The 12,595-nt window shown below is 38.0% G+C and overlaps 1 protein-coding gene across 1 annotated transcript in view; it reads left to right on the top strand.

The window, feature by feature from the left end:
* LOC118642705 (ATP-binding cassette sub-family A member 3-like) overlaps positions 1-12,595 on the top strand; it is a 250,011-nt gene that overhangs the window by 190,663 nt on the left and 46,753 nt on the right. Inside the window, exon 16 of the mRNA XM_036280627.1 lies at positions 9,752-9,764. Within this exon, the coding sequence (XP_036136520.1) occupies positions 9,752-9,764 (13 nt within the window). The remainder of the gene's footprint in view (positions 1-9,751; positions 9,765-12,595) is intronic.

Below are 12,595 nucleotides of genomic sequence, written 5' to 3'. Positions count from 1 at the left end.
CATACCTTGTTCATGAATATAAATAATTCGCATCATTAAAATGTCTACACTTCCCAAAGCAATCTATATATTCAATGCAATCCACATCAAAATACCAATGACATAATTCACAGAACTAGAACAAACACTCCAAAAGTTTATATACAACCAAAAATGATCCTGAATAGCCACAAAATATTGAAAAAGAAGAACAAAGTAGGAGAAATCACATTACCAGATGACTGGGTATACGACAAAGCCACTGTAAAAAACACAGTCTGGTACTAGCACAAGAACAAACAGATAGATCAATGGAACAAAACAGAGAACCCAGAAATTGACCCAAGACAATATGCTCAATTAATATTTGACAAAGGTGGAAAGAGCATACAATGGAGTAAAGACAGCCTCTTCAATAAATGGTGTTGGGAAAATTGGACAGCTATATGCAAAAAAAAAAAAAAAAAATGAAACTAGATTACCAACTTACACCATACACAAAAATAAACTCAAAATGGAAAACAGTCTTAAATGTGATTCATGAAGCCATAAAAATTTTAGAAGAAACTGTAGGCAACAAACTTTCAAATATCATATGCAGCAAAATTCTCACTGATACATCACCTAACACAACAGAAACAAAGGAAAAAATGAACACATGGGACTACATCAAACTCAAAAGCTTCTGCACAGCAAAAGAAACAATCATCAAAATGGAAAGGCAACCCACTGTATGGGAGAACATCATTGCCAATGATGTATCAGATAAGGGGTTAATTTCCAATATATATACAGTGCTCCTACAACTCAACAAAAGGAAGACAAAGAACCCAATTAAAAAAATGGGCAGAGGAGCTGAATAGACACCTCTCCAAACTAGACATACAAATGGCCAAAAGACATATTAAGAAATACTCAACATCATTAATCATCAGAGAGATGCAAATTAAAACAACAATGAGGTATCACCTCACACCTGTCAGAATGGCCGCCATCACCAAATCATCAAACAAGTGTTGGAGAGTGTGTGGAGAAAAGGGGACTCTAATACACTGCTGGTGGGAATGCAGACTGGTGCAGCCGCTGTGGAAAAGAGTATGGTGTTACCTCAAAAAATTAAAAATTGAACTTCCATTTGACCCAGTGATCCCACTGCTAGGAATATACTCTAAGAAGCCTGAAACACCAATCAGGAAGAATATATGTACCCCCATGTTTGTAGCAGCACTATTTACAATAGCTAAGATCTGGAAACAGCCCAAGTGTCCATCAGTAGACGAATGGATAAAAAAGCTGTGGTACGTATACACAATGGAGTACTATGAGCGGTAATAAAGAAAGATCTCTTATCCTTTGAGACGACATGGAGAGACCTGGAAAATATTATTCTAAGATAAAGAAGCCAAGCAGAAAAAGACAAATACCACATGATCTCACTTATATACAGAATATAATGAACATAAGAATCTGAGGAATACAGTAGACCCAGAAACATGGTAGTAGGGCACAGACTGACATCCCTCAAAAGAGGGGGTGGAGGGGTGGGAAGAGATAAACCACAGAACTTATATGCATGTATGCATGACCACTGGACATGGACAACTAAGCCGGGGACGGGGTGGGGATGGGGTGGGGAGGGGGGTGCCAATGGGGTAAAAAAGGTAAAATATCTGTAACAAAAAAATAAATAAAAAATTTATTTTAAAAAAATGGTGAAAAACAGAAACAAAAGCCAAATGAAAGAACAAGAGACCTCTACGGAAGATGAGATAAATGAGGTGCAGATAGGCAAGTTAACAGAACTAAAATTCAGAGCAATGATCTTGAGGAAGCTCAACAGCATGTATAAGGACATGAGCACCATGAGGAAAGTCACAGATATGTTGAAAATCAACCCGTTGGAAATTAAAAACCAACAAGAAGAAATGAAGAATGACATATCAGAAATGAAAAACACATTGGAAGGTCTAAAAAGCAGAATAGAGGAAGCTGAGGACCGGATCAGTGAATTAGAAGACAGAGTAGAAAAAAATCAACCAATCAGAAAAACAAAAGGAAAAACGATTAAAAAACAGGAAGACAGCTTAAGAGAACTGTGGGACAACTGGAAACGGAATAATATTCACATCATAGGAGTCCCTGAAGAAGAACAAAATGAGCAAAGGTTAGAGAATATATTCAAAGAAATAGTGACAAAAAACTTCCCTAATTTGGTTAAGGAAGAAAGCATTCAAGTTCAAGAAGCACAGAGAGTCCCAAGTAAGAAGAACGCAAACACGCCCACACCAACACACATAGTAATCAAACTGCCACAAATTAAAGACAAAGAGAGAATCCTAAAAGCAGCAAGAGATAAGCAACAGGTTACCTACAAAGAAAACCCCATAAGGCTCTCAGCTGACTTCTCACAAGAAACACTACAGGCCAGAAGGGAATGGCATGAAGTAATCAAAGTCATGAAAAACAAGGATCTGAATCCAAGACTACTCTACCCAGCAAGGCTATCATTCAAAATAGAAGGTCAAATAAAGAGCTTCCTAGACAAACAAAAAATGTCTAAGGGAATACATTAGCACCGAACAATCACTGCAAGAAATCTTAAAAAGACTGCTGTACTTGCCAGGAGAAATGGGAAGAAAAATAGAACCACACTAAACAAAAATGGCAATAAATAAGTACATATCAATAATCACCTTAAATGTAAATGTGTCCCATAAAAAGACACAGAGTAGCTGATTGGATAAGAAAACATGACTCATCTATATGTTGTTTACAAGAGACCCACCTCACAACAAAAGACTCACATAGGTTGAAAGAGAAGGGATGGAAAAAAAATGTTCCAAGCAAACAGAAAGGAAAAAAAAGCTGGGGTAGCAATACTCATATCTGATAAAGTAGACTTCAAAATGAAGTCCATAACTAGAGACAAAAAAGGCCACTACATAATATTGAAAGAATCTATCCAACAGGAAGATATAAATCCTTGATAAACATATATGCACCCAATATAGGAGCACCAAAATATATTAAAATTATTCTGGAGGACTTCAAAGGAGAAATCGATGGCAATACAATCATAGCAGGGGACTTCAACACCCCGTGGAAATCACTGGATAGATCCTCTAGACAAAAAATAGCAATGGCCCTGGCCGGTTTGGCTCAGCGGTTAGAGCATCAGCCTGCGGTCCCAAGAGACCCGGGTTTGGTTCCCGCTAAGGGCATGTGACTCAGGTGCAGCTTGTCCCGGGCCCTAGTTGGTAGTGTGGGTGGCAGCCACTTGATGTGTCCCTTTCATGTCAATATTTCTCTCTCTCTCTTTTACTCTCTCTCCCTCCCACTCTACCTGAACCAAAAAAAATGGAAAAAATGTCCTCAGGTGAGGATAAAAAAAAAACAATAAAAAATAATTTAGCAATGAAACAGAGACTTTAAATGAAGTACTAGACCAAATGGATTTAATAGATATCTAAAGAGAATTACTCCCCAAAACTACAGAATTCACATTCTTCTCTAGTGCACATGGGACATTCTCAAAGATAGACCACATGTTAGGGCACAAACTAAGTCTCTACAAGTTCAAGAAGACTGAAATCATATCAAGCATCTTCTCAGATCACAATGGCATGAAACTAGAAATCAATTGCAGGAAGAACATACAAAGTCATTTGAACACATGGAAGCTAAATAGCATGTTATTAAACAATGAATGGGTCACCGAGGAGATCAAGAAACAAATCAATGACTTCATGGAAATCAATGAAAATGAAGACACAACAACACAAAATCTATGGGATGCAGCGAAAGCAGTTCTGAGAGGGAAGTGCATAGCACTACAGGCCTACCTCAAAAATAAGAAAAATCTTTAATAGACTATCTAACCCACAACTTAAAGAACTAGAAAGCAAACAAAAAGAAAACCCCAGAGCAAGTAAAAGGAAGGAAATAGTAAAGATCAGAGCAGAAATAAACAACATAGAGACCAAAAAACAATTCAAAGGATCAATGAAACAAAGAGCTGGTTTTTCGAAAAGATAAACAAAATTGATGGACCCTTAGCGAGACTCACCAAGAAACAGAGAGAGAACCCAAATACAAAAAAATCAGAAATGAAAGAGGAGAAGTAACTACCGACACCACAGAAATACAAAAGATCGTTAACAACTACTATGAACAATTATATGGCAACAAATTCGACAATCTAAGCAAAATGGACAAATTTCTAGAAAGACATAGTCTCCCACTACTGGACCACGAAGAGATAGATACCTTGAACAGACCAATATCAACAGAAGAAATTGAAGATGTAATCAAGACTCTCCCAGCAAACCAAAGCCAGGCCCGGATGGCTTCACGGGGGAGTTTTACTGAACATTCAAAGAAAAACTAACACCAATTCTCCTCAAACTATTTCAAAAAGTTCAAGAAGAAGAAAGACTTCCAAACTTGTTTTATGAAGCCAGCATAATTCTAATTCCAAAACCAGAAAAAGACACTACAAAAAAGGAAAACTACAAGCCAATATCCCTGATGAACATAGATGCCAAAATCCTGAACAAAATGCTAGCAAATCTGCTCCAGCAATACACCAAAAAAATTACCCACCATGACCAAGTGGGATTCATCCCAGGGATGCAAGGCTGGTACAATATTTGCAAATCAATCAACGTGATACGCCACATAAATAAAATGAAGAAGAAAAACCACATGGTCATATCAATAGATGCCGAAAAAGCCTTCGACAAAATCCAGCATCCATTTCTGATAAAAACGCTCAGCAATGTGGGAATAGTGGAATCATATCTAGACATAATAAAGGCTATATATGAAAGACCTACAGCCAACATCATACTCAACGGGCAAAAACTAAAAGCATTTCCCTTAAGAACAGGAACAAGGCAACAATGCCCACTTTCACCACTCTTATTTAACATAGAACTGGAAGTCTTAGCCACAGCAATCAGACAGGAAGAAAAAATAAAAGAGATCCAAATTGGAAAGTAGGAAGTGAAGCTGTCATTATTCGCAGGTGACATGATACTATACGTAGAAAAAACCAAAGACTCCATCAAAAATGTACTAGAATTAATAAATGAATTTGTAAAAGTAGCAGGATACAAAATTAATATCAAGAAATCAATGACATTCTTATACACAAATGATGAACTCACTGAAAGAGAAACTAAAAAACAATCCCATTTACCATTGCGGCAAAAAATTTAAGACATGTAGGAATAAACTTAACCAAAGAAATAAAGGACCTATTCGCAGAAAACTACAAGTCATTGAAAAAGAAATAGAGGAAGATATAAAAAACTGGAAGCACATACCCTGTTCATGGATTGGAAGAATTAACATCATTAAAATGTCCATACTACCCAAAGCAATCTATAGACTTAATGCAGTCCCCATCAAAATATCAACGGCATATTTCACAGAATTAGAACAAATACTTCAAAAGTTCATATGCATTAAGAAACACCTCAAGTAGCCACAGCAATCTTGAAAAAGAAGAACAATGTAGGAGGGATCACATTACCAGATTTCAGGTTATCCTACAAAGCCACTGTAATCAAAACAACCTGGTACTAGCACAAGAACAGGCATATAGACCAGTGGAACAGAACAGAGAACCCAGAAATGGTCCCAAGGCAATATGCTCAATTAATATTTGACAAAGGTGGCAAGAGCATACAGTGGAGTAAGGACAGCCTCTTTAATGAATGGTGTTGGGAAAATAGGACAGCTACATTCAAAAAGAATGAAACTAGACCATCAACTTACACCATACACAAGAATAAACACAAAATGTATAAAACACTTAAATGTGACTCATGAATCCATAAAAATCCTAGAAGAAACTGTAGGCAACAAAATTTTAGACATCATACGCAGCAGAATTTTCACTGATACATCACCTAAGGCAATAGAATCAAAGGAGAAAATGAACACAAGGGACTATATCAAACTCAAAAGCTTCTGCACAGCGAAAGATACAATCATCAAAACAGAAAGGCTAGCCAATGTATGGGAGAGCATAATTGCCAATGATATCTCAGATAAGGGGTTAATTTCCAATATATAGAGAGTGCTCATAAAACTCAACAAAATTTAGTTTAGAGAAACTAAATAAACACCTCTCCAAACAGGACATACAGATGGCTGAGACATATGAAGAAATGCTCAACATCACTAATCATCAGAGAGATGCAAATTTAAACAACAATGTGGTATCACCTCACACCTGTCAGAATGGCCGCCATCAACAAATCATCAAACAACAAGTGTTGGCGAGGGTGTGAAGAAAAGGGGACTCTAGTACTCTACTGGTGGGAATGCAGACTGGTGTAGCCACTATGGAAAACAATATGGTGTTACTTCAAAAAATTAAAAATTGAACTACCATTTGACCCAGTGATCCCACTTCTAGGAATATACCCTAAGCAGCCTGAAACATCAATCAGAAAGAATATATGTACCCCCATGTTTGTAGCAGCACTATTTACAATAGCTAAGATCTGGAAACAGCCCAAGTGTCCATCAGTAGACGAATGGATAAAAAAGCTGTGGCACATATACACATTGGAGTACTATACAGCTGTAAGAAAGAAAGATCTTTTGTCCTTTGAGACTACATGGAGGGACCTGGAAAGTATTATCCTATGAGAAACAAACCAAACAGAGAACGACAAGTATCACATGATCTCACTTATTTGTGGAATATAATGAACATAACAGTCTGAGGAATGGGGTAGTCCCAGAGACATGGAAGTGGGTTATATTCTAACAATCCCCAGAAGAGGAGGTTGTGGGGAAGAGATAAACTACAGAACTTATATGCGTGTATGCATGAAAAATGGACATGGACAACAAATCTCGGGACAGGGCAGGGAGGGAGGGAGAGAGGGAAATCAGTTGGGGAAAATGGAGAAACATCTGTAACAAAAATAAATAATTAATTAAAAAAAAGAAAATGAAGACCCTAATAAATAAAATTATAAATAAAAGAGAAGTAACAACTGACATCACAGAAATACAGAGGATTGTACGAAAATACTATAAACAGCTATATGCCAACAAATTGGACAACCTAGGAAAAATATACAAATTTCTAGAAACATACAATGAAAACTAATGAAAATGAAGTAGTAATGAGTAAACACCCAGCCAACAAATGACCTGGATCAGATGGCTTCACAGGTGAATTGTATCAAACATTGAAAGAAGCATTAATGCATGTTCTCAAACTATTCCAGAGAATTCAAGAGAAGAGTACACTTCCAACCGTTTTTGTTGAAGCCAGCATTATCCTAATTCCAAAACCAGATAAGCACCCACAAAGAAATAAAATTATAGACCAATATCACTTATGAATATAGATGCTAAAAATATTAGCCAATCAAATCCAGCAATACATTAAGAAGTTCATATACCATGACCAAGAGGGATTTATTCTGGGGATGCAAGCTTTGTACAATATTTGCAAATCATCCAATGTGATACATCACATAAACAAAATGAAGAATAAAAAGCACATAAACATATCAATAGATGTCAAAAAGGCGTTCAATAAACTCCAGCACCCATTTATGATAAAAACCTCTCAGCAAAGTGGAAATGATCATACCTCACCTCAATATAATAAAGGCCATATATAAAAAAAAAACCTATAGCCAGTGGCATACTCCAGAGCTAAAACTAAAAGTATCTCCTCTATGATCAGGAACAAGAAAATAGTGTCCAATTTCACCACTCTTATTCAACATAATGCTGGAAGTCATAGCCACAGCAGTCAGACAAGAGGAAATCAATGAAAGACATCCAAATGGAAAGGAGTAGGTAAAACAGTAATTATTCACAAATGACATGATATTCTTCATAGACAACCTTTAGTGATCCCCCCAAAAAACTATCAGCTCTAATAAATGAATTCAGAAAAGTAGCAGGTTACAAAATAAATACTCGAAAATCAGTGGCATTTTTATACACCAATAATCAACTATCAGAAAGAGAAGATAAGAAAATAGTCCAATCAACAAATCATCAAACAACAAGTGCTGGCGAGGGTATGGAGTAAAGGGAACTCTAGTACTCTACTGGTGGGAATGCAGACTTGTGCAGCCACTATGGAAAACAATATGGTGTTACCTCAAAAAATTAAAAATTGAACTGCCATTTGACCCAGCGATCCTACTTCTAGGAATACACCCTAAGAAGCCTGAAACACCAATCAGAAAGAATATATGTAAACTTGTGTTCATAGCAGCACTATTTACAATAGCTAAAATCTGGAAACAACCCAAGTATCCATCAGTAGATGAGTGGATAAAAAAAGCTGTGGTACGTATACACAATGGAGTACTATGTAAGAAAGATCTCTTCTCCTTTGAGACTACTAGAGGGACCTGGGGAGTATTATGCTAAGCTAAACAAGCCCAGTAGTGAAAGACAAATATCACATGATCTCACTTATTTCTGGAATATAATGAACTAAACAAACTGATGAACAAAATAGAACCAGAGTCATAGAAGTGTAGGGTACAGACTGACATTTCTCAGAAGAGGGGAGGGGAGGGGTGGGAAAGAATAAACCACAGAACTTATATGCATGTATGTATAACCAATGGACATAGACAGCAAAGCTGAGGATGGGGTGAGAGGGGATAGGGAGGAGGGAGTCAATGGTGGGAGGGAGGAGAAATATCTGCAACAAAAATAAATTAATAAAAATTAATAAAATTTAAAAAAAGAAAACAATCCAATTTACTATTGCACCAAAAATAAATAACTTAAGATACCTAGGATCCGCTATTGAAATGGCGGCGGAGTGAATGGAGCTACACAGACCGTCTCCCACAACCAAACTGGAATTACAACTATAACACAGACAAATCGACGGGAAAAACCAACAGAAAAGCAGCTTGCGAGGACCATACAACGAGGGACACTGACTCCATCCCGGTAGGCTTGCGAAGGCGCGAGACGGGGGCTGGGAGCCCACCGTAGGCAGCTCGGCAGCGGCCTTAGCTGGGAGCAGCGCCCTCGGGTTACACTCCCAGGCGGCTCCACAGTGCAGCCGGGACAGAGGCTGAAACAGCCACAGCCACTCACCTTGGGCTCCGGCAGAGGGGGGCAGGCTGGACTGCAACTGTGTGGGGACACTCGGGGTTTGGAGGGCGCTCAGAGCTTTGGCTGAGTGCAGCCATTCAGGATGGTGGCCACATTGCTCCTTCCCAGGGCTCTGAGGAGAGGCAGCAGCCCCTCACTGGGAGATCCAACCCCACCCTGTGGGCCATTGAAGTGTTAATTGAGGCTCACTAATGACCAGCATCTGCCCCACCCTCTTGAAAGCCCCTTGGCTGAGCACCAGAGGGAGTTTTTCAATCAACTGACAACCCAAAACTCATCAATTAACCTAGACTGCTAGCCCCCAGGCAAAAAGCTAGAGGATAACAGTACATTTCCTGGGCTGGCAACTTTAATCAGGAAAGTAAGACTTGACAGTGGTGTTCAACGTGGGTCCTCCCTCACTCATCTAAACACAGGAGAGGGAGCCACAAACAGCAGAACACCAACACCCACAGGGAGAACTTGATAGGCTCCAAAGCCCACAGTGATAGCCAAAATGGTGAAACACAGAAACAGAAGCCAAATGAAAGAGCAAGGGACCTCCACCGAAGATGAGATCAATGTGGAGCAATTAGGCATGTTAACAGAGCTAGAATTCAGAGCCATGATCTTGAGGAAGCTGAACAGCATGAGTAAGGACATAGAGACACTGAAAATAAGCCAATTGGAAATTAAAAACCAACAAGAAGAGATAAAAAATGACATATCCGAAATGAAAAACACATTGGAAGGTTTAAAAAGCAGAGTACGGGAAGCTGAGGACCGGATCAGTGAATTAGAAGACAGGGTAGAGAAAATCAACCAATCAGAAAAACAAAAGGAGGACTTCCAAGGAGAAGTCGACAACAATACAATCATAGCAGGGGACTTCAACACCCCGTTGACAGCACTGGATAGATACTCTAGGCAAAAAATTAGCAAGGAAACAGAGACTCTAAATGAAGCACTAGACCAAATGGATTTAATAGATATCTACAGAGAATTACACCCCAAAACTACAGAATACACATTCTTCTCAAGTGCACATGGGACATTCTCAAAGACAGACCACATGATAGGACACAGACTAAATCTCTACAAGTTCAAGAAGATTGAAATCATGTCAAGCATCTTCTCAGATCACAATGGCATGAAACTAGAAATCAATTGCAACAAGAACATGCAAAGACATTTCAACACATGGAGGCTAAATAGCATGTTATTAAACAATGAATGGGTCACCGAGGAGATCAAGGAAGAAATTAAAAACTTCCTGGAAACCAATGAAAATGAACACACAACAACACAAAATCTATGGGATGCAGCGAAAGCAGTTCTGAGAGGGAAGTTCATAGCACTACAGGCCTACCTCTAAAAACAAGAAAAATTTCTAATTGACTGTCTAACCTCACAACTTAAAGAATTAGAAAGCAAACAAAAAGAAAACCCCAGAGCAAGTAGAAGGAAGGAAATAGTAAAGATCAGAGCAGAAATAAATGACATAGAGACCAAAAAAACAATTCAAAGGATCAATGAAACAAAGAACTGGTTTTTCGAAAAGATAAACAAGATTGATGGACCCTTAGCTAGACTCACCAAGAAACAAAGAGAGAGAACCCAAATACACAAAATCAGAAATGAAAGAGAAGTAACAACCAACACCACGGAAATACAAAAGATCGTTAACAACTACTACGAACAACTATATGACAACAAATTCTACAATCTAAGCGAAATGGACAAATTTCTAGAAACACACAGTCTCCCAAAACTACTCCCAGAAGAGATAGAAGACTTGAACAGACCAATAACAACTAAGGAAATTGAAGATGTAATCAAGACTCTCCCAGCAAACAAAAGCCCAGGCCCAGATGGTTTCATGGGGGAGTTTTACCGAACATTCAAAAAAGAACTAACACCCATTCTCCTCAAACTATTTCAAAAAATTCAAGAAGAAGGAAGACTTCCAAACGTTCTATGAGGCCAGCATAATTCTAATTCCAAAACCAGAAAAAGACACTTCGAAGAAAGAAAACTACAGGCCAATATCCCTGATGAACATAGACGCCAAAATCCTGAACAAAATATTAGCAAATCGGATCCAGCAATACATCAAAAAAATTATTCACCATGACCAAGTGGGATTCATTCCAGGGATGCATGGCTGGTACAATATTCGCAAATCAATAAACGTGATACACCAAATAAACAAAATGAAGAATAAAAACCACATGATCATATCAATAGATGCTGAAAAAGCATTCGACAAAATCCAGCATCCATTTCTGATAAAAACGCTCAGCAATGTAGGAATAGAGGGATCATATCTCGACATAATAAAGGCCATATATGAAAGACCTACAGCCAACATCATACTCAATGGACAGAAACTAAAAACATTTCCATTAAGAACAGGAACAAGACAGGGATGTCCACTTTCGCCACTCTTATTTAACATTGTACTGGAAGTCTTAGCCACAGCAATCAGACATGAAGAAAAAATAAAAGGGATCCAAATTGGAAAGGAGGAAGTGAAACTGTCATTATTTGCAGATGACATGATATTGTACATAGAAAACCCTAAAGACTCCATCAAAAATCTATTAGACTTAATAAATGAATTTGGCAAAGTAGCTGGATACCAAATTAACGTCAAGAAATCGACGGCATTCTTGTACATTAATGATGAACTCACAGAAAGAGAAACTGAAAAAACAATCCCATTTACCATCACGCCAAAAAAATTACGATACCTAGGAATAAACTTAACCTAAGAAGTAAAGGACCTATTTGCAGAAAACTACAGGTCATTGAAAAAAGAAATAGAGGAAGATATAAAAAACTGGAAGCACATACCCTGTTCATGGATTGGAAGAATTAACATAATTAAAATGTCCATACTACCCAAAGCAATCTATAGATTCAATGCAATCCCCATCAAAATACCAACGACATATTTCATAGAACTAGAACAAATACTTCAAAAGTTCATATGGAACCAAAAAAGACCCCGAATAGCCACAGCAATCTTGAAAAAGAAGAACAAAGTAGGTGGGATCACAATACCAGATATCAGGTTATACTACAAAGCAACTGTAACCAAAACAGCCTGGTACTGGCACAAGAACAGGCATATAGACCAGTGGAACAGAACTGAAAACCCAGAAATGGACCCAAGGCAATACGCTCAATTAATATTTGACAAAGGTGGCAAGAGCATACAGTGGAGTAAAGACAGCCTCTTTAATAAATGGTGTTGGGAAAATTGGACAGCTACATGCAAAAAAATGAAACTAGACCATCAACTTACACCATACACAAGAATAAACTCAAAATGGATAAAAGACTTAAATGTGACCCGTGAATCCATAAAAATTCTAGCAGAAAATGCAGGCAACAAAATTTTGGACATCACACGGAGCAGAATTTTCACTGATACATCACCTAAGGCAACAGAAATAAAGGAGAAAATGAACACATGGGACTACATCAAACTAAAAAGCTTCTGCAC

Source organism: Molossus molossus, unplaced genomic scaffold, assembly GCF_014108415.1.
Source record: "Molossus molossus isolate mMolMol1 unplaced genomic scaffold, mMolMol1.p scaffold_m16_p_3, whole genome shotgun sequence".
Taxonomy (NCBI): Eukaryota; Metazoa; Chordata; class Mammalia; order Chiroptera; family Molossidae; genus Molossus; species Molossus molossus.
This window is presented reverse-complemented; position numbering and strand designations above follow the sequence as displayed.